Raw genomic sequence first — 26,696 nt, forward strand, 5'->3', positions numbered from 1 at the left:
TCTATTTTATGACCTCATGCAAATTATTTAACCTCTTAGTTACTCAATAATATTTTAAATAAAAGTAGGTTAAATTTTAAAAACCAGGTACAAAAGAGTACACAGTAAAATATACAAATATAGAACATAGGATAGTGAAATTCTATGTGATTTTTATATTTTCTTTTTTTATGCATATGTTTTAGATTTTTAAAAATGAAAATATGCTGGTTTTTTTTTAATAATAATGATAGCTCACACTATGTGCCAGGCACAACTCTAGGCAATTAACTCATTCAATCCTTACAACAATCTAATTTTCTCCATCCACAGACAGAGAAATTGAATTCAGAGCCAGTGGGTGACTGTTCAAGGTCATGGTGGCTAGGAACTAAGCTAGTCAGAAAACATTGTGAAAGAAGGGCCCAACTGGGCTTAGACTCCTTCAGCTTCTCTGAACACGTTTCCAAAAGCCAGCAGAAGAATCCTTAGGTTCAACGAGGCTTTTTCTTGCTGGGATCAACAGGAGCAGTCACTCATATAACGTCTTAGGATGCGTCAAAATGTCACTTAAAAGGGGCACATGTTTTATTTGATCATTCAAAAAAGATTGAGAACTTAGAAAAAAGTATCAACTAGAATCTGTCAATATGCACCAAGCTTGAATATTACTACCCTCTCCCTACCTTTTTAAAATTTATCTTATTGTATTTTCCCCATCACTATTTATGCCCTCTATGCCCTCTTTCACCTCTATCCCCGTCCCCCACAATCACCATACTGTTGCCCATGTCTATGAGTCCTTTTTTTAAAAAATTTTTTGCTCAATTCCCCCTCCCCCCTCACAGACTCCCCTTGCCCCCACCTGAGCTGTCTGCCTGCTTTCTATCTATGAGTCTGTCTCTATTTTGCTTGGTAGTTCAGGATGTTCATTAAATTCTACTTATGAGTGAAACCATATGGCACTCGTTTTTCTCTGACTGGCCTATTTTCCTTATCATAATACTCTCCAGGTCCACCCAAGGTGTCACAAAGGCTAACATTTTCCTCCTTTTTATGGCAGAGTAGTTTTCCACTGTAAAGGTACCACAGCTTTTTTATCCATTCATCTACTGATGGGCACTTGGCCACGCCCTACCTTTTTAAAGGTGCCCTGCTCTCCCCTCTATCAGACCCAACTCCTTATCCACAAGGTCCAGTTTAATCTACATTCCTTCTTCCCACATTTCAGAGCCACCATCCTGTCCTGTTTGGTGCTCCTAAATCTATAATGACCTGTGTAATCCTTTTTGCAATCAGGAAGGGTGGGGTGGCGGAAACTTGACATGTCTGTATTTATTTTGTGTGTTTCCCTTTCCTACTTACATCGTGAAATTCTTGAGAATATCTCGTTGCCATCTAGTCTTTGAGAGTACTTTGCTCACCATCCAGCACCTATACAGGCCAGATTCAGTTTCCTTTCTCCTTTGCAAAGACTTTGCTCTAGCTTATTCTCCCTCCATTCTGCAAAATCCACATTGTGTGTTTTTTTTTCTCTTGGATTATTTTCATTAGCATATAAACAAACTATTAATTCTGGTATGAAAACAAACAAACTAACTGCAAAAATCCATCTTTCTTATCCAACAATTCCACATCTGGGTATTTATCCAAAGGAAACAAAAACACTAACTCGAAAAGATATCTGCACCCTCATGCTCATTGCAGCCTTATTTACAATAGCCATGATATGGAAACAACCTAAGCTTCCATCGATGGATGGATCGATAAGAAAATGTGAGATAGACAGACATACAGACAGACTCTCTCTCTCTCTCTCTCTCTGTAATATTATGTATCTATAAAAAGAAGGAAATCCTGAAATTTGCAACCAAATGGATGAACTTTGAAGGCTTTATGCTAAGTTAAATAAATCAGACAGAGAAAGGCAAACACCATAAGATGCCACTTACAGGTGGAATCTTAAAAACAAAAAAAGCACACACCCAAAGTCATAGATACAGAGAACAAAATGGTGGCTGCCAGAGGTGGGAGGTTAGAGGGGTGATGAAATGGTTGAAGGGAGTCAAAAGGTACAAACTTCCATTTATAAGATTAAGTCCTGGATATGCAATGTCTGGCATGACAACTATAGTTAATAATACTGTATTATATATTCAAAAGTAGATCTTAAAAATCCTATCACAAGAAGAAAAAACTATAGCTATGTATAGTAATAGATGTATGGACTTTAAATAGACTCATGCTGGTGATCACTTCATAATATATACAGATAATGAATCATATTGTACACCTGAAACTATTATTATCTGTCAATTACACCTCAATTAAAAATCTTTTTTGATCGCACACTTTTCGAATCTGCTCGCGTTTGAACAAAATGTCCTCAACACAATCTATTATTTGTTGCTTCTCTTTCCATATTTTGCAAGCTTTTCTCAACTCACTGCATTGGATGGTTGGTCCTGTCCAGGTTGCCCAAATCCCTCCTGTTAAACATCCACAGCTGCCAAACCCTGCGGTTTCCTCCTGCCCTCATCTGGGTGGACCCTCAGCAGGAATGGACAGAGATGGACAGAGCTGGCATCACCTTCCTTCCTGCAACGCCCCCTCCTGCCTCCTGCACACACTCTGCCTGGCTCCTCTCCTTCCCTGGCATCTCCCCTCTGGGAACTTGCACACCCAGGAAGGATTATCCAGGCTCCAACCTGGTTCCCTTTCTACCTCTCACTCCCTTTCTACCTGGCAGGTATGTCCAGTCCCAGAGCCTTCGTTACTATTGACGTCCTGACGCTCCCAGCTGTTTTACTCAGCCCTGTGGGCTAGACTGTAGGCGTGTGTCCAATTACTGACATGACACACCCACTTGCCTACCTAAGTAGGAATTTCAAACTTAGCATGTTCAAAACAGCACACGCCCTTCGCTGTCCCCTAACCCTGCTCCTCCCCAGTCCCACTCCCCCCCCCCTTTACAGAGGTTGGCAGCACGGCCCACACACCTGGAAAAGCTGAAAGCGGTGGAGCTGCCTGGTTCCTTTCAGCCCCTCAGCCCCTCATCCAGTCCACCGAGTGCTCAGCTTTTGGAGCCTACCTCTGAATTCTTAACCCAATTCCGACTCTCCCCCCACCTCCTTTTACACCATCTCCTCCTGAAGTCCCTCGTTTCTCCTCTGTGCTGCTGCAACGGGCTTCTAACTGGTCTCCCATTAGAAGCTAAAGCAATAATTTTTAAAAATATAGGGTGTGGCCAAAGTAGGTTTACAGTTGTTCCTATGGCAACAATACAATAACTAATAAAAATGCAAGAATAAACGGTTTTGTGTTCTCACAAGTGTAAGCCTGCTTTTGTCCCATCCTGTATACATCAGCTAATGTGACTTTTCAGTTTAAACCCTCCATGATTTGTGATGTTATTGAGAATCAAGGCCACACTGCTAACAGTGACCACAAGGCCCTAGGTCCCACATGAACTGGCCCCTGCCCCACCCTCCCAGCTGTCTCTTCTCTATGATGCTCCAGCCACCCCGGACTTCCTTCTGCTCCTCGGACACATCTGGTCCTCCCCTCTCAGGGCCTTGTGTTTGAGCCCGCTGTGTGGAGCACTTTCCCCCAGTCTTCCCGGGGGTTTCTTCTCGGGGTCCAGGTCGTAGATCAAATGTCATCTCTTCAGAGAGGCCTTCCTGATCCCCGGACCCCAGCAGCCACCTTTACTTTCTTCCCAGCACTGGCTGGTGTTGGGATGACTGATGAGCGCACTGCTCTATTCTCCCTCCTCTTCGGGAGCGTCAGGGAAGTCAGAGCACAGGCCCATCCTATGCGCCTGCGTGCCCGCCGTGTCTACATCACTGCCTGCCTACGGTAATTCCTCAGTAAATGCTCCACACAGTGCTCCACAGTGCCCTGAATGGCCTGAGGTGATTACAGCGGCCTCAGTAATGAGTTCATCTACATTTTATTCTGGAGTGAGTGGTGAAGAAGGCAGATTCAGGGGTCAGACTGCCTGGTTGTGAATTCTGGAATGCTATGTGTGCGTGGGTGTGTGTGGGGGTGAGCGCCTGTGCACATGTGTGCATGTGTGCACGTGTGTGCATGTATGTGTGTTGTATGAGATCTTGGCACTACTTAGCCTCTATAACAGGCGTCCTCAAACTACGGCCCGCGGGCCACATGCGGCCCGCCAAGGACATTTATCCGGCCCGCCGGGTGTTTTTGCCGTTTTGTTTTTTTACTTCAAAATAAGATTATGTGCAGTGTACATAGGAATTTGTTCATAGTTTTTTTTTAAACTATAGTCCGGCCCTCCAACGGTCTGAGGGACAGTGAACTGGCCCCCTGTTTAAAAAGTTTGAGGACCCCTGCTCTATAAGCTTCAATTTCCTCAACCAGAAAATGGAGGTAATTTTTCATATAAAAATGAAGTGCTGGTTCCTAGCTAACACGAAATTAAACAGTAGCTAGTTCTTAAGCTATAATTTCTTTTGTATCGCTCTAAAACTTGCCCCATAAGACAGTGAAATTTAGACGGTTTCCAACCAGCAGGTTGTTAAACTTTTAGGAAAGGCTTTGTTTGGATTTCTAAATTCTACAGAAAACTTCCTACACTCTGATAGACCCTTGGTGACTACATGCTGACCTATTAATAACATGCTTTAGGATACAATTCAGTGGAGAGATGGCTGTGTCTAATTTAGTGCTGGCTAAGTAAAATAGGAAGATTTCTTACTTTCAGTCATAATAGCCTAAGGATTTATCTAAAGTTCTTGTTCTCAGGGATAAAAGTATACTGAAGTCTCTCAGGTATTTTTTAAAATTATTATCCATATTTTACAAGGCCAGTGAGCTAGTTTTTTATATTAGGCATAGGAGACTGAATCGTAATAGCTCTGTATTCTAACTCTGTCCAGCTTCCTTATTCTCCTCTTCACACACAGTCTATCTGAAGTCACAGACACCTAATGGCGGGTTGGCTAAGTGAGTTCAGTGTTATCATGTGGGAAACTGTGCATTGGCCAAAATAATCCACTGTCTTTGCTGAAGACCAGGGCGTGAAACATACATGCACATAGAACTAGGGGTGCATTTCCCCACACTGAGTAGCTCTTGCAGGTGATTTCAAAGGCGGAAGAGGACTGGTGGTTCAGGAGCTTCTACATGGAAGACCACATTTAATTAAAGTCAAGTCCATGCTGTGGATGTTTTGGGTCTACCAGAGTTAGATACTGAAACCAGTTGCACAGATAGAGACATTTTTCCTTTTTTCATATAGAAAGTGAGTGTATCTTATAGATACTGCAGTTAATTTTTAAAATTCATTTGTAACCATATAATACTTCATATATTTCTATTATATCACTTATTATAATATCCTTTATCATTTTATATTCTTTTTTAAATATGTCCATCTCTGCTGTTAGATATCAAGAACTGGTCTTAATCATATTTGTACCCGCACTGTCTCACACACAGAAGGGCCTTAAAAAGTGCTGGCTGAATTGAGTCCATAGGCTATAACTTAAACTGATGTGAATTCATTGAGCATCTGCAGCATAGAAGCAATACACACTAAAATTCACCCCAGTCCTACCAGTGCTGAAAGCAAGCAAAGTATTTAATTTTAAGGTGCTCTATCTGAACTTGGATTTGGGTGACGAACCTGATCATTCTTAACAAACAGGTTTTTAATGGAAGCTTTAAGTTCCTTTTATTACATTCTAAAATAGTCCAAGGAGTTTCTACACAGTCTGCCCAACACTAATACTTATTGCTAACCTATTAAATGCTAAAAACCGTTGTCATTCTTTTTCTCTTACTATAGCACTTTGATGTGTGTATGACACAGTGGTTACGAATATGGGCCCTGGGGAGAGACTGCCTGGGTTTACATGCTTGTGTACCTTTGAATGAGTCCCTCTAACCTCTCTGGGTCTCAGTTCACTCATTTGTAAAAAGGGACTACTAATAGAACCTCATAGGCTTTCAGTGACGTTTAAATGGTTACGTATGTGTGTTATGGGTGCATTTATAAGTCCCATGTAAGCATTAGTTACTACTTGAAACAGAATGTTTGCTTTTATTAACAGGGAAAGGTCCTCCGAGGAGCTCACAGATGTTTGCTTTCAAAGATAATGCAGAGGAAGCTTTTAGCAGAAGTCAAGGTGCGCACTTTTATGAGTGATAACAGTTACTTCTAAAACCAAACTGTCAGTTCTTGAAGGAGCTCACATCCTGCTTTCTTCTACTTTAATGAAGAAATGTGGCTGTATTAGACATTGAAAAGGAGTTAAAAGATGAAGATTAATGTGGTGGAGACCTCAGGAATTTTAACTTTCTTTCTGTATTTTAATTAGTATTTGAAAAGCAGCCAATTAATAAGATGCATATTGATTTATGGATTTGGAGATGATATAACACTGCGGTGCTTAAAACACTTCCAACTTAAATTATTGGCATTGATCACAATGCAAGGATAATGTCAAACTATATATACTCTGATATCAAGTTTTCTAGTTCCCTACAGGCTGAGTTTTGTCCAAAGCGAATTGATAGAAATAAAAATATTCTATTCTCTGCCTGCCCCATCTTTAAGTCTTAGTTAGCAGGAATAGCAGAATCTTAAAAGAGGGAAAATTCTAGAATTTAATACAAATGAGAATCCTTAAAAATATTCCCTTATTCTCACGATTTCCTAAATAATTTAGAGTTTAACTTTGGTTGGTAGATACAGTATTTCAATATGTTTCCATTCTTTTTTTCCCTAGAGAAAGCAAAAGTGAACTGGGTACTTTACATTTTAAATAAATTAATGTAACTGAAATGTTTCAAATGAAAAGGAACACATGCTGACATTAGACGCGGTTGCTGCATGCCTAAGTGTTGGAACTGTTCCGTTTAGTTACACAGTTTTCGGGAGAAACAAGTTCTGCATCACAACACCATTGTGCTGTTTGCACTGGGGAAGCGTATTCACAATGAAGCCCTGTGATGCTGAAGCTGTTAGACCATTCACACCGCTGACCGCTGCAGCACACCTCCTCACCTTCGATGAACACCTCGGCAGACGTTGTGTCTGAGCCGCTGGGGTTCGTAGCCAGACAGGTGTAGCGACCCGTGTCTTCCTCAAAGGCTTCTGCGATGACCAGGGTATGCAGGTCCCCACCCGCACAGTGGATCTGAATGTCAGGAGTATTGTGCAGCTCCTTCCCCTCACAGAACCATCTGCAGGCCAAACGGAGGCCAAAGGAAAGGAGAGAAAGAAAGGAAACGGTGGTGGTTAAAATAATAAAGCAGAAGTGGAAGGCTGGATGCTCTATAATCAGATGCTTGTTTGATCAAAAAAGACCCAGTGATCCCACTTCTAGGAATATATCCCAAGAAAACAGAAACACCAATCAGAAAGGATATATGCACCCCTATGTTCATAGCAGCACAATTTACAATAGCTAAGATTTGAAAACAGCCTAAGTGCCCATCAGCAGATGAGTGGATTAGAAAACGGTGGTACATCTACACAATGGAATACTACGCTGCTGTAAAAAAGAAGAAATTCTTACCATTTGCAACAGCATGGATGGAACCTGAGAGCATTATGCTAAGTGAAATAAGCCAGTCAGAGAAAGATAAATATCACATGATCTCACTCATTTGTGAAATATAATGGACATAAACTGATGAACAAAAATAGAACCAGAGACATAGAAGCACCGAACAGACTGTCCAACCAATGAGGGAAGGCAGGGGGTGAGGGGGAAAGAGATCAACCAAAGGACTTGTATGCATGCATATGAGCATAACGAATGGACACACTAGGGGGGTGAGGACATGTGCTGGGGGGTGGGGGCAGCCAGGGAGAGGTCAATGGGGGAAAAAGAAGACTCATGCAATACTTTAAACAATTGTGGGAAGCCACCTATTGTCTTCACTAGCAGAGAGGTGTGGACAAGGATCCCGGAATGCTGGTGATCCTTGAGCCCTAGCAAAGGTCAGAGCTATGTACCCACTGTTTAGTTGAGACAATGGTAGCTGAAGCAACTTCCCGACCAAATAGTCATGTAAATCCTTACTGATAAGATAGTCTGTCTGTTACTGGAAATTGCCTGCCTAAGGGCTATAGGTGTATCCCAAACTGAATAAAAGGATGGCAAAGCCAGAGTACAAGTGGAGTCCTCCCTCTTGCGCTGGGCTCCCGCCTGGCCCCCCAAATTTCCAAATTATTATTTCTTGTCTCATCACTTTCATTTGTGCACAGCCCTTCTTCCAGTGCCCGAACCCTGAACCATGCGGGAGGTGGGTCATACACAAACAATAAAGAATTTAAATTAAAAAAAAAAAGAGCTGTGTCCACGTTACTGATGGGAACTCTACATTTTAGACCGTGAGATGAATGACTGGACAATTCCCACAGCTTTTGTTTGTAAAGCATTCTGTATGTTTTATCAACCTGGAAATAAGCGACATTGTCCAACTTTGTGAGACCATTCCAGTGCAGAAAAAAAGGAACAGAAATTCAGAGTGTCTTATAAAATGTTTTATAATAAATGATTTTTAGATTTATTCCAATTTTATCTATTATTCTTATCTAAAGAAAAATATGAAAGTAATACAAACGTTATGCTCAAAATATCTATTGTACCAAGGGAAACTAATCATCGCGTTAAAAATATCAGAGGCAGCAATATTTTCATTGACCCTAAGACTTCTGATCAACTGAGCAATAACAGATTTAATGTCTTCCACATTTCTGATATTTACAAACGTTTCTAGCAGACCGCTTGGCTTCCACAGCTAGAGAAATGGAGCAGTTGTAATTCATTTTTGCTGGTCAGCACTTTTCCATCCCCAAACAACTAGGACCTTCATGTGGGAGGCTGCAAGCTGCCAGACTATTTTAACACACGTTCTCTCTCACACTCTTTCCTTTATTCCCCCAGCACCTCAAACTCTCTCCACAGGAGTTTTATAAAAACTATGAAGCTGCCCCAACCTCCTCCCCGCCACCTCCCGCCGAATGTGATTTATTTTTAAAGAAATATGTAGGAATGTGCCACTTACAATGGAAAGGATTGAAGTCGCTTGGACTGTATTGTCCATTGAGCTCTTAATTAGCACTTGGAGATTTCCTCTGAGTCTAATCTTCTAGAAAATTCTTTGGCCTTGGTACCCTTTTTGTAAAAATATGGCATGGAAGGCTTTTTTTTTTTCTGTATTTATATAGCATAAAATAGGTATGTGTCTATATTTAATCTGAAAATGTTAATAAAGCAAATCTGTTTGCTAACACTCCAGATTGTCAATGCTCCAGTATTATCTCCAGAAACTGTATTAAAAATAAATATGGGATACTCACAAAACATATATGATTTGGGGAATTAAGATACCTTAAACACACACACACACACACACACACACACACACACACACAAAAACCCAGTCAATGGAGCAGCCTATACAATGCATGCAGGTTACTTTTGAGGCAATTGAGAAGAGCAGTATTTCTTGCTTCCGGGGTATTTTGTGGTTTCCTTTGTTTTCTAAAGTCTTGGAGAGCATTCCAGCCTGGAGCCATCATTCAGTTCGTTCTTCTCTGTTCTCCTTCCAGGGTCATAGTCCAGGTCTTCACCCATGAGAACTATGGCTTACATTTTAATTAATCTTAAATCTTTTCATTGATCTCTTCATCTCCAGTAAGTTATGGATCTTTTCTATATCCTGTAGCAGATTAAAGTTCTTGAAACTGTTCCCTACATACATCATCCCCTAAACTTCAGATCTGTGTTGAGGCATTCCATATAACTTGGCCCTGATTTTATTTTCTATCGTTTTCCTATACTAATCTGCTGTTTCTGTCAAATATTTGCATGGATTTATTGTCCCTGACACGGCCCTCATGTATTACTTGCCCACGTTCCCCTTCTTGGAATTCTCTCCTTACACTCTACATAAATCCCACCCAGGAGCTCCTCCTCCTTACAGCCACGTGAAAGGCTCCTTTGACAGATTAAATGCAATCAAACACCTGCTTGCTTGGCATCTTCTATGTGGAAGGCGTTGCATTACATACTACAGGAAACAGAAAGAATATCTGGTAAACTCTGAAACTAGTTGAGGTGTTTGTCTGTACTGCCAGTTAGAATTTTTTTTTTATCTTTCATATAAAATCCATAAACCATTAGAGGAAAAAAGAAGCATGAACACATTGTAATAAAGGTTTAAAAAAGAGAAAGATTTGAGCATCGACCTATAAACCAGGAGGTCATGGTTTGATTCCTAGACATAGCAAATGCCTGGGTTATGGGCTCGATCCCCACTAGGGGGAGAGGGGGGCGTGCAGGAGGCAGAGGATCAATGATTCTCTCTCATCATTGATGTTTCTATCTCTCCCTTCTCTCTGAAATAAATAACAATATATATTAAAATAAAAGATTAGTAGCTTTGGTTAGATGTGCTTCATAGGGAAACCTCTACCGACTCTCCACGGGAGCGTCTATCTTGACCTCTAACTCACAGTTCAGCAAATGTACGGCCTGCTGCAGGCCCACTGCTTTTTCTCTATTTCCCATGAGCTAAGAAATGGTTTTTATATTTTTTAATGGAATTTTTTAAAAAAGTATAATATTTTTAAAGGATTATATAAAGTTCAAATTTCGTGATCTATAAATTTTTTGGGAACACAACCGTGTTCATTCATTTACCTACTGTCTATGGCTGCTTTTGCTTTAGGATGACAAAGTTGAGTAGTTGCAAAAGACTGTATGGCTCACAAATCCTAAAATATTTACTATGTGGACTTTATAGAAATAGTTGGCCAACTCCTGCCCTAACTTCTTGCTCCTCAAAGTGTGATCCTTGGACCAGCAGCATCAGCATCGTTTAGGAGCTTGTTAAGGATGCAGAATCTTTAGTCTCACCCCAAATCTAGACTCAGTGCTGATCCCCCTGGTAATGCATGTGCATGCAAAGGTTAAGACGCTCTGGTCTATTATGTTTGGATCACACTACCTTGCTTCACAGAGTCCTGGCTCTCTATCTAGGTTATTCACTTCTTTAACATAGCAATCATATGTTGTGTGTTTTGTACCTCTGGTCCCTTGCACATAGGTGTATGGAAAATTGTGTTCTGTTTGTTTGTTCATCCCACCTCTCTACTAAAAAAATTAGCATTATTCATTTGACAATTGATGATATAGCACTTCAGAATATTTTTTGTGTTGTTTCTTCACACCATTATATGAAGTCTATTGCATTTATGCCTTATTTTCCCATCTAAAAAATTGACTCTTACATTGCAGAAAAATGCATTTTTAAAACTTTTTTTTATTGATCCATAGTGTATTGCATGTAGTTGATGCTTTTTAAATACTGTCTGCCACTCATTCCTTTAGAATATGCTTTCTATGAAAAAACAAATAGTGAAGATCTGTGGCCTACTAGATTTGGAAGATGCTACATATTATATATCAGTCCATCAATGTGAACTGATGTTTGCAATTCACATTTTCTTATGAAAGGCCCTGAGAAATCCTGCAGAATAGAATTTGTTTAACATTGTCTAATCTAGCATTTACTTATTTGGCCATGATGTTCTTTCTCATTTAGCATCTACTAATATCCCATGTGTAGTTGCCAGATGCTTTGCTAGCATGTTTATCCCATGGAAACTGTAGTTCAAAAAATGAATTAAGATCAATTGTAATCTGAGCAATAAGGTAAGTGTAAGGCTGAAGAAAATAATCAGTAAGCACAATAAAATACTTGAAATATATTTTAATACTGGCAGAAAAGATTAAGGCAACAAATGCACTTTCTGCAACAGTCTAACACATATATTTAGTTTCCTGAAATGGTTCATTATGCCTTTAGCACTTGCTTAGGGTGAAATGGTTGGTGCTTACAAACTTCTTGAGTGACCTGTGTTTTGTTTTTTAAACACTCATGCTTTTTATTCTCCAACTCTGTGAATAAAATTTAAAAAGCATCTCAGATTGTAACCCATAGAAGATATAGTGCACATAAAAGACTATAAATTTGTCCAAATCAGGTAGTAAGCCTAATAATTAACATGAGTCATTATATTGCTTTGACACTGTCAGGGAAAGTCAAGCTATTACTGATGTAAGTACCTGTCAAGTGATCAGTTCCATGTTGTTAAACTTAGGAAGATAGGGTGTGACTCAAGGGGAGGAGAAGAAAACACCCCTGCAAATATTTAGATGGTAGACTCCCTTTAGCAACAAAAAGGGAAGCATGGTTCCCGGCCAATATTTAGATAAATGTGTGTTTAGTTTACGATTGGAACCATTTGCACATTGGAGCTAGTAATGGCCTAGCAAAAGGGCCCTTCCCAGGAATGGCCAGTTCTTAGCTATAGTAAATGACTCTCCTTCAAGCACTCCTTTCAAGTGAAAACTAACCAGTCCAGAGCCACATCACCACCACCTCCTCTATGGGCTCTCAAACTCAGGGCCATGAACCCCCTGTCCTAGTCACCCCAGAGCCAGGTAGCAACTAGAGACAACTTCTATGCTCCAGAGCCCGCTGCAATTATTCAGACTGGCCAACCCTAAATCTGGCTACATTGCTTTCATCCATTCCTTCTCATGGAAACCGCAATAAAGGCTCTTGCCCATGTTTCAGTTTGCTCCCTCTGCCTCCTGACCAACTCTGAAGCTTCCTTATGTGCCCCCACCCCCACCCCCACCTTCACCTTCACCCTTACCCCCAACCCCACTCTCACCAGTATAGTATGCTTCCTACTCATGGGAACCATAACAATCTTCCAATGGTAATCATCTCATGATATACTGGCCTCACCATACCTGAATAATAATAAAGCCTACATTTAAAATTTTAAGTATATGATTGTCTAACCACTATGTTGTACATCTGAAACTAATAAATATTGAATGTGAACTATAATTGAAAAAAATATGGAAAATTGTATGTTTTATGTTTCTCATCACAATAAAAAAATTTAGACTGATTGGTTAAATTTTATAGGTTTCAACTGTACAATTCTATGGTACATCATCTGTATATTGCATTGTGTTCACTACCCAAAGTCAAATCTTCTGATACCATATATTTGAATCCCTTTACCCTTCACTACCTCTCCCCTATCTCCCTTTCCCTCTGGTAACCACCATACTGTTTTCTTTTTTTAAAAAATATATTTTATTGATTTTTTACAGAGAGGAAGGGAGAGGGATAGAGAGTTAGAAACACTGATGAGAGAGAAACATGGATCAGCTGCCTCCTGCACACCCCCTACTGGGGATGTGCCCGCAACCAAGGTACATGCCCCTGACTGGAATCGAACCTGGGACCCTTCAGTCCGCAGGCCGACACTCTATCCACTGAGCCAAACTGGTCAGGGCCACCATACTGTTTTCTGTATTTATGAGTTTTTGTTTGTTTGTTCATCTGTTGCTTGCAGTTTTCTATCCCACATAGGAATGAAATCATACAGTTCTTGACTTTTTCTATTTGACTTATTTTGCTTAGCATGCTATTTTCAAGATCTGTCGCCATACAAAAAATTAACTCAAAACCTAGTAGTATTAAAACATTGAACAAATCAAAGAAGAATAAGCTTACAAACAAAGGACTGAATAAACAGTTTAATAATAGCTATCATAGTTTCTGCCGTAAGATATATATGGAGAGAAGTTTATCTACTCTCACCTACTCAAAATGAACTGCACTTAAAAAGCATAAAATGAAACTCTAATCAATTTAATGCACATATCAGAAGAGAAAAATCAGCCTTGTCCACTGTATATGTAGCAGATCAAAACCAAATCACCTTCTTATCTAAGAGAATCCTAGAATTTTGAAGTTTTGACACCACAAAGTAGATGGATGAGATGTGCTACAATCATGTTTGTTTTCTAAAAATCTCTTAAAGGTCATTATTCAATTGGCTTTCTGGCAAAGGCCTCAAAATACTTAATATTTTTGAAAGAAGACATAAAAAAGTCAGATCTGCTGATTACATTCTGACCTCCTGAAGTTTTCCTCAATTCTTGTTGCTAGTGCAACTTAGAAAAAGCAATACTGGCGTGGCAAGCTGAAATGTAAAAGCACACAAAATAGGACTAAGCACAGGTTTGGTAAATGCATGGCACAGGTAATATCCCCTCTCCTTGGCCTGTGGCAGACATCACTAATTAATCAGAATGCTTTTCCTGGTGAGAGGGAATGTCTTCAATGAAACACATTAGCCATCTTCAACTTGATCTTTCTAGAAAACTCCTTGTGTCTTCCCTCCATATCCTGAAATCTGTTTCTACTTATTATGAGGTAAGAATGCAAAAGAGGGTTTGGTTTAGAGGGAGCATGTGCAAGCATGTAATATAGCTAAGAGGGAGTCTCCTTAGGTAAAATTCCACTTGAAGACACCCCAGACATTTTTTTTTTTTTACATTCCATTTGTAATACCTGGAAGCCATTTATCTAGAGGATAGGACATTGGATAACATATTGGAAAATCAAAATCTATTTCTCTACATTTCCATTTTGTACCTTGGATAAATTTCAACTTCAATTATACTTCAAATTTGCTACTATAAAATGGTCAAAATATATAATTATAATTTCATAGAATGAGAAGATGACACAAAATTTAGGAACAATGATAGTTCTTAAAGACTGATATAAATTCAAGTTAAGGAAAAGAGAATTAATATTTATTGAATGCCTATCATAGGATATGCACTTTGTAAAGATGGCCTTGCTTTATTTCTCAACAACCTTGTAAAGGAGTTTTCATTATATTTTTCAATACAGGCAACTCTAATTTATTTATAGAAATGAAACAGAAGAATATGGACAATTCAGTCCAGATAATCTTCAAAATTTCACTTTCCTCAATACTTGTTGCTTCACTTTCCACTCAGCTTTTTACTATGGAGACAAACACGTTTTAACAATGTTTATCGATTCTTCCTCTCTAATCTCTGGTGGAGCTACTCATTAGTGACATAATTGCCACACAACGGGTTGCTGAGAAGGAAACTTTAAAAAAAATTAGTGTGTGCAGTAAATCCCCATTCAAAAGTATTAAGAGTTAGACTGATTGTCAAACTTTAAGGCCATAAATAGCTTATGAAAACAATCTTACATTAATTGGGTAATAAAATGTCTAATTCATTCATTCAATCAATCAAACATTTATTTATTTATCAAGAGGCTTATTGCTCTTCAATTCTAAACCAAGGAACTGATTGGGGGTACAGATGACAGCTAGATTGGGTTTCTTCCTTCATGAGACTACCGGTGAGGACAAAGAGAGATGAAAACTCAATCACAGACACAAGGAGATGCTGAATACACTTCATCTACTGAAGTTCCTCCATCACATGGAAGCACGTACTGCTTAAAGAAACTCTTTAAAAGTTGGTTATTGCTTTATACTTATTAAGTTTGCTTTGGATAAAATACTTAGGTTAAGATCAATTTATTAAAGAGGGAATAATGTAATGGACATCACGAGTCTTGAATTCACAAAAGATTCTAACACAGAGAGAAAAAGTATAGTATTTAAAGCTCTGTAAGATGGCACATTTCTTTCTATTTCTGTGCTGGGATATTGAAATCAACATTGTTTAAAATATATACTTAATTCATAATGCCTCCCGCCCCTCCCCCCCCCCCCCCCCCCCCCCCCCGGATTTTTCAAACCTTCTAGCCTAAAGATGAGATGCTATTGAAAATTGAAGGATCACATTATGGCACCAGCAGGATTTGGTAGGATTGAAATTCAATGTTTTACATAGAAAAGTTCACTACAGAGTGGGGCAAAAGTAGGTTTACAATTATTTGTATGGAAATAATACAATACTTAATAAATAATAATACAAGAATAAACTCTTGTGTTTTGCGCACTCACCACTGTAAACCTACTTTTGCCCCACCCTGTCTTTCATTGTTCACATTCTACATTTCAAGGTGAGGTTAAATGTAACCTCTGACTTGGTCTGAGGCCAACTGTTGGGGGCGAAGTGCTGTATCGACTTATGGATCAGAAGAGGGCGAAGGATAACTATAATCAGGGGCCCCAGCTGCTTCTGAGCAAGTGGCTGTCTTTGAAAATCACCAATCATGTCCTTTGTGAGCAATAAGAAAACTGTCCTCCCTGATGTGGCCTTGCTTTTTTTTTTCTCCTATGACCCTGGCAACTAGCAGCAGGGGCTCAGCACTGTATCCTGGCGTCGGGAAGTACATCTGGGGGAGCTCAGGACACTCAGGTTCTCTGAGATAGGGCAATGGTGCTGATTTTTATGAGAATAAACTCAACTGCTTCAATGACAGGAACTAACTAATCCACTGGTAAAGTATACTATATACCGTCCAGTATACTAAACTAATAGTTTATGTTAAAAGATCACATATGGCATCGCTTGGCTTACGTTGACTAATACGATCCATTCTGATTCTACCACTTAAAAGGAAATATAGATTTCATGACTGACAGCTTCTTTTGGTATCTTTTTTTTTTTTCTTTTCTGAACCACAACTATGTATCGTGGAAATTCTCTGTGCCCTGCATCTTAAACATGTGGCTTTTAAAATGAACAAATCCGACTTATAAACGTTATAAAGCTTCGTCAATCAATCTTGGCCGATAAGTCTCCAACTCTGCTAGGGAAATGGTAAATCTGAGAAGTCACTTAATAGAAACAATGAGGTGCTTTAAAATAAAAACCTTGAAAAACAGTTGAGTTTTGTATTTTCTGCTATAGGCCAGTTCTCTTATGCTCGGGGGGGGGGGGGGGGGGGGAAACAAAGTGAAGTTGAAAGATGTCTGTCTATTTTTGCTCCATAACTCCACTGATGTGTACTTCCTAGAAACATTTATCTTCAAAAGGATGTCAGTGAGTGCGGGATGGCAAATTTAGCCTGCAGCTGCCCCTTCTCCCAGAGCGCAAGCAGCCACATGGTTTCATGGAAGTGCATGCTTGACAAAAACTGAAGGAACCAGTTCTTTAATGTTATTATAACAAAAATAAAGGGGAGGGGAAAAAACCCAGAGACATCAATGGCTTCGCAATGGTTATATTTTCCAGGTGTTCCTTTCTCCCAAGGGAATGGCAGTGCCCTGCCATGGGCTGGAGAACCACCAAAGCACAACTGGCAACTTAAGCCCAAGATGAATTTTGTTTGTGCCGAACTCAAAGGCAGGCCGTCTGTAAATATCGTGTTTCATACGTCCGCAATTAAACACCAATTCATTTTCATGGAGCAGCTTTTGTCTTGTCACCAAAGATTTCTTAATTTTTTACACATGTTCATATTAACCACAAGGCACACCATGTTTATTCTGCCATGTGGATTAATAGGCAGACCAAAGTGAAATTAAGTCCTTGTCTAAATTTACTGTGGCTATAATTTCATGACTGCTCAACCCAAAGACCAATAGCTAAATCTGTGTGGATGACTGATGTACTTTAACCTCATGGTCCAAAAGAGACCAATAAATAGATAAGACTTTTTGAAATTCAAAGCCCAGGAAATGATAAAATAGATTTTGATTCCAAGCAAGACTCATGTCTAGCAATTCTTTCATCTATAGTCATTTTATCTCCTAAGAAATAAAGATAAAACAGGAATGGGGGGAACACATGGCCACCAGTGTGGTGTGGTGGTTGAACATCGACACATGAACCAGGCTGTCACGGTTTGATTCCCAGTCAGGGCACATGCCAGGGTTTCAGACTCAAACCCCAATAGGGGGCGTGCAGGAGGCAACTGATTAAGATTCTCTCTCCCTCTCCCTTCCTCTCTCTAAAATAGATAAAAACATATATTTTAAAAAGAGAAGGGGGTGGGGGCAGCCTAGATAAAACTAAACTTCATAAATAATTTCATCTTGTTTTATATAGACCATGAGAGGTAGCTTTATGTTTGGACACTATGAGCATGCAGATATTCAATCACTATCCCTAAAAAACAACCAGAAAAACAGGCAACAGAAGTCTACACTATTTGTGTTGCCAGAAGCTGTTGAACCATTAGATTGCTCCTAATATTTCCCACATCGGTGATGTAGGAGAGAGGATCTAGGACTGGGAGTCGGCAGTCCAGGGTTCTGGTTTTGCCTGGCATAGACCAGCTAAAGCTGAATGTGATCTCGTTGTTCTCTTTTGAGGCTTGAGTTTCCTTCGTTGAGTATTTTGAGGAATGAGCTAGACCAGTGTCATCTCATTAAGTGTCTCAAGAAAGTAGTCCTGCAGCAAGTGGACAGATACCATTGAAGAAGGGTTCTGTGGCCAATTAGGTTTATGGAGCACTCACTGGGTTAAACAAAATTAAACATGGGTCTTGACCTCAGAACTTTCTAGAACTTTGTACTGAGTTTCTAAGAGAGAACAATGGCAGGCATCATTCTCTATCTTACTTGACCGAGGAACTGATGTTTTGAGAATCATGTTGAAGGACTAGTGTTCTAGGGAACATGGTGTGGGAAACACTGGGTTGAATTATATCACTAACATCCCATCTAACTCGACAACAGTAACATTTAATGCCTGGCCTACATTTTACAACTGCCTCTTCCAGTGCAAAGTACTCATTCCCACTTGCCTCAGATTTGGTTTCAGAGCCATTCTCAGATGGTGCTCTGGGCAGCCCTTGTCTGTTGGCTAGAGTTGGCATCTGAGTTGAAACATATATGCCAGGCCTATGTTTAAATAGTATTCACTTATGCCTAGCCAGTGTGGCTCAGCGGTTGAGCATTGACCAATGAACCAGGACGTCATGGTTCCATTCTAGCTGGGGCACATCCAGAGGTTGTGGGCGTGCAGGAGGCAGCTGATCATGATTCTCTCTCATCATTGATGTTTCTATCTATCTCTCCCTCTCCCTTCCTCTTTGAAATCAAAGTATATTAAAAAAATTTTTTTAGACAGGAATCAATGTGAAATGCTGATTGCTAACATCCCATCTATCCTTGACTGTTAACTCTAAGAAATATTTCTTTGGGGTGGGGAATGGGGGAGAGAAGCTGCCATTTGCCATGGCACATGAATTTACTGATTTTTTAAATTCTCCTTTTGGAAAATGCTTTGGGTAACCATATATTATATGGTCCATATATTAAATGTCCAAGTCAGGACATTTCTGACAGTGAAATAGGCTACCATTAATAATTACGGGAACAAATGGGGATTGTTCCGGGCATACCAGGATGTACAGTTGTCCTACTTATACTTCACTGCAACTTGAAATTGTGATTTTGGTTTTAGTGGATATTTTCACTCTCTGCAAATGCGATTCATTCCCATGAGTAGACAAAAGTAAATTTCACAGTATAGGAGGGGAAAAAGGGGTTCCCAAACCTCCTGTCACTCATTCACAAATTCTCAAGTTACACCTGTTAGTTAAAAAAAAAAATAGATTCATCCTCACCAATCCTCTATGCAAACACACGAACAAGCCAGCATGACCCGACAAGTCACACTTCAAAGTTACCTGCATTGTGAAAATGTGCATTGAACGTTTCCAAGCCTTCAAAGCGCTGGGGGAAAGCACGGATTATACGGAGAGCCCGAGAGTGAGAGACTGCACACATGAAACAGCTCGAGGTGCACATTCAGCTGTTTTGTTGCTACAGTTCGGGAAGGTAATTACTAGCCATTGTTGTGACTTGGATTACATTCCAACGGGGATAAAACGGGAGATGTTTTATTAGACACCGCTGTCAGACTCCTATGCTTTTAGAACCTGTCCACTGAAATGCCATAATTACTTCGGAATTATGAAACCCCAAACGACCACAACCAAAGCGGGGCATGGGGCAACAGGTCCTCCTGGTATCGTCAAGTCTATGGAATGGCAGAAACCCACGTAAATTGGTTCGCACACGGACTCCTAGCAAGCCTGCTGGTTAGTTCCTTGCATTGGACGGAGCAACCACACTGAATGCAACCTTTTCCTCCGCAGTGGAAGAACATCCTTCCCCGAAATTAAGGAAAATATTCCATCTATGATTTTCCCTAGTGTATTAGCCCCTCAAGGTCTGGCCTTCATCGTGCTCCCAGCTGATCATGAGTAGAGTAGGGAGGAGGAAACACAATGAAGTGAGGATAGAGGATGCGGGGGAATACCTCTCTTTCCGAGAGAGCTGAAACTTTAGAAGTCAAAGGGCTTTGCTCCTCTATCTTTCATCTCATCTCCAAAGAAGCCCTCAGCAAGCACTGCGCTGGTGGAGGCCCCAGCCGTCCAGCCACACTCACCTGCTCCAGGCAAGGAAGGCAGCATCCACCTCTCCAGCCTGATGGATATTCTGGGAGGGCTCAGTGGCCTCCGCGCGCAGTGTTCTGGCCCTAGTCTTATCTAATGAGGAGCGTCATTAGATCACATGTGGCCAGTGCGACCCCAAGACAACTGCCAACAACAGAGCGTGAGTGCACGCAGTTAAATTGTAAACCTGGCTAGCTCATGTTGTTAAAGCCGCTCCCTTTCCCGAATGCATTTCCCTCTTTTTATTTTGAATTCCTTCTGGAAGTCTACCTTGAGAGGTCAGTTTTTTTCAAGGGGAGCTATAATAAATAAAGTATCCCCTGTGTGTGCAGGGAGGGGGGATCTCTCTTCATTAGACAATGAAAAGGGAGGTGCAGCAGGAATTACATTGTTAGCAGGTAGCACTCAGGAGCCCGCCATGCACCAACTATCCTATCCATTAAATAGCGAATGCCTTCATAAAAAATGTTGAGCAATATTTTATACACACACACACACACACACACACACACATCACCACACCGCATACCTATATATACACGTACCTGGATTTAACTTCTGACATGCTCCTTGGATCAATTTTCTCAAAGAGTCTCAAACATTCTGCAAGCGCTGCTTTGCAACTGCCTCTCTGATTCTAGCCACACGGGCAATTCTCTAAATCGCACCTGTCCTCTTCCTCCAACAATTCGGATCAAGCACATACTTTTGAATCTGCAGAAAAGCGAGCCATTTCCCAAGAAAGCTGCCTCTACTGCTTTCCCTCAGATCCTGGGTGTGTGGAGCTGCGGCTGGGGCAGGGAGGGGCCTCAGGTGTATGAGCAAGAGCAGGAAGTCAGGACTAATTATACCTTGTCGTATTTGGCAATCTGAGTAACAAATAGAAAGGCACGTCTCATTTCAGTTGGTTTTTTTCAGAGCAAAGTACCTCAGGCTGATATTTCATTCCAGTGGACTAGATTATTCCTTAAGTGTTAAAATTAATGTTATGATTAGATACAGACTTAAATCTTTTTCTTTGAAAAATATGCTTTTCTTCATGATGAAGAATCTCTCCTTATTCATCATGAAAATCCATGTTTGCCAAAGGAAAAAAAAACACCGTATTTTCCAAAGGGAAAGAGCACCTTCCACCTGGCTACATTCCATCATTCCATATATCTTGCATGCATCTAAGATCACACCAGGCACAAGTTTTAAAAACTGGCTTTAGAGACACATAAAAACTCTGCAAAAGACAAAACGAAAAAAAAAAACACACCCCTAAAACTATTACGTGGGTGCAGATAATAGGGGCAAAGGCTCTAGCATATGCAATTTACTAGGTACAGGAAGTTATAATTGTTTCTTTGCTTACATAAAAATATATGGGTGTTGTTGTTTTTTTTGTATTTAAAAAATGTCACTGAGGATAATGGCTACATGTGTTTGCTGTGCAGCAAAACTTTCAACATTTGTCTTGTGGAGAGGATTCTGATTCTGAGCCCAAGATGTGCATATCAGGACTTCTGGAGCCCATGGTCTCTGCCTCAGCCACACCTCTCTTTGGCGTTCCTAAGAACTGCTGTGACAAGGAAGAGTGCCAACAGCTCACTTTATCCTTTCAAGTCTGTGTACGTGGTGAGAAAGCCTTTCACCACTACCTTCTCCTTCTGGCAATTCATGAATGTAAGGGAAATAAATCACACCGTGATAGAAAAAGGTGGAGGAATCCATGCTATCTGTCAAAGGCTATCTCACACTCATCAAACTCTCAGTTTGGGGGCGGGGGGCAAGAATGATCATACTCTCTCTCCCTCCAAATGTAATGTTCCATTGGTTCACAGTTTTTCCAGGTGATAGCCTGGGTTTAAAAGTATAGGTTGTCCCACCCTAGCTCCCTAGCTGGTTTGGCTCAGTGGACAGAGCATCAGCCTGTGGACTGAAGGGTCCCTGGTTTGATTCTGGTCAAGGGCATATGCCCTGGTTGCGGGCTCAATCCCCAGTAGGGGGCGTGCAGGAGGTAGCCATTCAATGATTCTCTGTAGTCATTGATGTTTCTATCTCTCTCTCCCTCTCCCTTGCTCTCTGAAATCAATAAAAATATACTTTTTAAAAAGAAATAATTAAAAAATATAGGGTGTCCCAAAAATGTGTACACACTTTGAATAATTACAAAGCCAGTGTTTATTAAAATACATTTCATTTCGCCCTAACCGGTTTGGCTCAATGGCTAGAGCATCGGCCTGAGGACTCAAGGGTCCCGGGTGCGATTCCAGTCAAGGGCATGTACCTTGGTTGTAGGCACATACCCAGCGGGGAGTGTGCAGGAGGCAGCTGATCGATGTTTCTCTCTCATTGATGTTTCTTACTCTCTGTCCCTCTCCCTTCCTCTCTGTAAAAAATCAATAAAATATATTTTTAAAAATACATTTCATTTCCAAAATGTAATAGAATCTACAGACATTGTGTGTATACATTTTGGGGGGATACCCTGTATTTGTCTGAGTACTATGTTAGGTCAATTTTGGAGGATCTTCTTATGGCTAAAATTATTCCATATGCCCAAAGATGAAATAGATTGGAATGAAGTAATGGGTTCCTTGTCACTAGATATATTGAAGATGTAGGATCAGTTGGCAGAGATCTTGTAAAGAGAATTCAAGAACTAGATGGTTAATTGAGAGACTATGATAACTGGTGCTATAATCTTTCTTTTAGCAAACAATGACAGCTGACGTATGCAAGTGGGACAAAACACCTAAGTGCCTGGTGTGCCAAATACTAAAGAATGGCATAATCCTCTTAATTAGGACCCATTCACTAGAGCAGCCTAATTCAATCAAATAACTAGAGATTTCCAGTGGCTTTTTAATTAGGATAGTTTACTGGGGATGCATTAACTGTTAAATGAAGCTCATATTCAGCACACAAAAGTGCTACAATGTTTGCATGTGTGCAGACAGTTTGCATTACAAAATATACTTTAAAAATATTTCCTACTTTACACAAAAACGTGGGTCAATATGTGACAGAGTATTTCCTCTAGAAGAAAAGGGGTGTTAGGGGGGAAGGGATTGAGCAAAAAATAAATAAATAAATAAATAAATAAATAAATAAATAATAAATAAAGAGAGAGAGAGAGAGAGAGAGAGAGGGAGAGAGAGAGAGAACTCATGGACATGGACAACAGTGTGGTGATTGCAGGGGGAAGGGGAGGTGGGTAGAGGTGGAAGAGAACATAGAGGGAATAAATGGTGATGGGTAAATAAACAGAAAAAAGAAAAGCTCTCTTAAATTTATTATTATTTATTAGAGGCCCGGTGCACGAAATTCGTACACAGATAGGGTCCCTAGCGGCTGCCAGCTGCCGGCCGGGGCCTCCCTTTCCCTGGTTGGCTGGCCGGCCCTGCCTCCTGGTCGAACTCACAGTTGAATTTCTGGTCAGACTCCTGGTGGAGGGGACAATTTTCATATTAGCCGTTTATTATATAGGATTATTTACTTGCTTTGTACTAAAGTTTCCAATTTTTTTTTGCCAAGTTTCATGTTTTGGTCTTCTTTCATTAATGTAGAACCTCTCTAACTTTGAAAATGCTTGTGTTAGGAAACCCCATGCTACAATTCAAATCCAATGAAGTGTAATTTGAATTTTCAAAAGCACATTTGAGACCTTTAAAAAGATTGAAAGGTTTTTCTATCGTTTAACTAAAGAATAATTTTTATGAAAATTATTTTATACGTGTATTTTGATAGTTTCCTGAATTCCCTACTCTTTCCACAATTTTTTACGTCCCTTCTTATTTTTCAACATTTTTTTCTTGGAGAAGCATCACATACCACCTAAGGAGTAAAAGAAAACCATGATTCCTGCTTGGGGTTGGCTCACCCATAAAAGTATCTGTTGGGACAAAGCAGCTCTTTTCTGTGCAGAGGGAACTCCCTGCCCCCGTCACGCTGTGTGTGTGAGTCTACACAAGCTACAGCTGCTCCCTCAGCATTTCACCCTTCAGAGCCAAGCCTCTGGAGAAGGTTCTAGCCTTCCAGGTTCTGTGCAGCATTTCATCTGTTTCTACCCTGTCAGGTATTGTCTAATCCCAGCACTGAGGGGGGAAAACAAATAAATGCCCCGGCCTGGTGGATCAGTTGGTTGGAGCATCATCTCGGGCACCAAAAGGTTGTGGATTCAATCCCTAGTCATGGCACAACCCATCGATGTTTCTCTCTCTTTCTCTCTCTTCTTTCCCCTCTCTCTAAAATAAATCAACAAGTAGATCATTGGGTGAAGATAAAAAGAAAATAACAATGAAAAACAAGCCTTTCAGCTAGTTGTACAGAAACACTATTTTTAGCTATTCACGTTTGTTCAAAAGTAAGTCTCCTGAATAAGATGAAAAATAGGTATTTCTGATCAATATAGATAAATTTAGGTATCATAATCTTGACCTCACACATTTTTTTTTGTCCTCATGGCACTGGGAGGAAGAGTACAAACCTCTCCCTCTTCCCCTACCTCTTCTTCCTGTAAAGTATCCTTATGATTTCTAAGTGACTAAAAATTATAGTACTCAATAGCTCTAAAATGCTGGTAAGATTAGAAAGAGAGTTTCTGGCCAGTGGCTAAAGAGTTAACCTTAGACATTACACAGAAAATGTTAAATCTCTTGCCAGGTCATTTACTGCAATGTTTAAAAGATGAAAGAATGAGTTTGCCCAACACCCTAGAGCCCAATAATGTAATTGTAACTAGTATACTGACGAGACAGAACAGTCTTCTAACACTATTTTAGAAGTGATTTATTGATCCCTGCACAATAATTTTTCAGTGATTAATACAACCAGAATTTATAGATTTATTCCTAACTTCAGGAAAAATTGACTTCACTCTGGTTCCCTTTGCCTTCTCACATTAATCTTTAAATTGCAATTAGCTAAGTTAAATCATGATCTTGACAAGGCATCCCCTCCACCCCCTTGGGGGACAGGATCTGGTTGTGCAAAGTTTGGATTGTATTACTTCATCTTTAAAAGACCATTTGTGTAAGCACATTTTTATTATTAGCAAATAGTATCATTAGAATGTACGTATTTTCCATGAAGGAGAAAGAGAGAAATATGCAGGAAGCATGGTTGTACTTTGCAATATTATCCCACACATATGACATGTGTAAGGTATGTAGGCTTCTTAGCTGAGGCAGTGGGGGATGATGAGTGCAGGACTTTTCCAATTGGGAGCTATATAAACATCTAAAAGGGAAATGAAAACATTTAAAATGTAAGCCAACACTCCCACATACTGAAATTTGTTGCAACTAAGATGGGAACATGAATCGGTGTAACCTCTCAAGAAGAGAATTTGGCAACAATTACATTTAGAATGTACATGCCTTTGACCCAGCAGTTTCACTTCTAGGAAGTTACACTTCAATATGCTTGCCCAAGGGCACAAGACATATGACACATATGTACAAGGATGTTCATGTTAACACTTTTTTTTAAAATAGGAAAACACTCATCTTGCCCTAAAGGTCCATAAATGGCAAATTAATTACATTATCAAACAATTATCTAATAAAGAGGGAATATGCTAATTGACCCTCATGCCATCACAAAGGTCCCACAGCCAATGAGGAGGGACTATGCTAATAGACTGCCACGCCCTCAAAGATGGCAGTGCCCACAGCCAATAAGAAGGGAATATGCTAATTGACTGCCACATCCTCAAAGATGGCAGTGCCCACAGCCAATAAGAAGGGAATATGCTAATTGACTGCCACATCCTCAAAGATGGCGGCACCCACAGCCACAAGATGGCGGTGCCCAGTCCCCTCAGCCCTGCCACTCTGCGTGCTTGCCTCCGGTGTCCCTCAGTCCCCTCACTCTGCCCCTCAGCCACACAGGGCTACCCGAGGCTCAGGTAACCAGGGCCGGCCGAGGCTTGCGCTGCTGGCAGTGTGATGGGTGTCGCCTTCCCCGATCACCAGGTCGCCTCCCGCCCCTGAGGGCTCCCGGACTGTGAGAGGGGGCAGGCCGGGCTGAGGGACCCACCCTCCAGTGCATGAATTTTCATGCACTGGGCCTCTAGTAGTGTTATATAAAGCTATTAAAAATATATAATCCAGTGAAACCACAACAGTATAGAATGGAACAGGAGACTTCTGGAGGGGTATACAAGAAATGTGTCACTTTTAAGTTATGCGGAGAGGAGGGGTTGACGCTGAGGGAAGAGAGAGAACTTTCCCCTTTTCAGTTTGGAGCTCTCTGTATATATATTTACCACAAGCATTACTTCATACATGTTAAATTTATTAAAATGTACAAAGAGGAAGCCTAGAGGAAAACATGACAATATTAGCACACCCATTCTATTGCAGCATTTTAAAAGTTGAAAGGAAACATATAGTTTTTGGAGCAATTACGTCCTATTAAAAGAGACTTGCATTATTATTTCATTATCCATTAACTACTGGGGTCTTCCAACCCATATTTTATTTGTACTACCC

At 40.3% G+C, this 26,696-nt stretch overlaps 1 protein-coding gene across 2 annotated transcripts in view; it reads right to left on the minus strand.

The window, feature by feature from the left end:
• Positions 1 to 26,696, minus strand: part of PALLD (palladin, cytoskeletal associated protein) — a 270,780-nt gene that overhangs the window by 227,387 nt on the left and 16,697 nt on the right. Inside the window, exons 1-2 of one of the 2 annotated variants that reach the window (XM_079771701.1) lie at positions 20,760 to 20,956; positions 7,016 to 7,194 (exon numbers count right to left, since the gene is read on the minus strand). In XM_079771701.1, coding sequence (XP_079627827.1) covers positions 7,016 to 7,194; positions 20,760 to 20,779 — 199 coding nt within the window. In that variant the 5' untranslated portion in view covers positions 20,780 to 20,956. Of the gene's footprint in view, positions 1 to 7,015; positions 7,195 to 20,759; positions 20,957 to 26,696 lie in introns of those variants that run through there. The other variant, XM_079771702.1, reaches the window with a different exon arrangement.

This window comes from Cnephaeus nilssonii, assembly GCF_951640355.1.
Source record: "Cnephaeus nilssonii genome assembly, chromosome: 5".
Lineage (NCBI taxonomy): Eukaryota > Metazoa > Chordata > Mammalia > Chiroptera > Vespertilionidae > Cnephaeus > Cnephaeus nilssonii.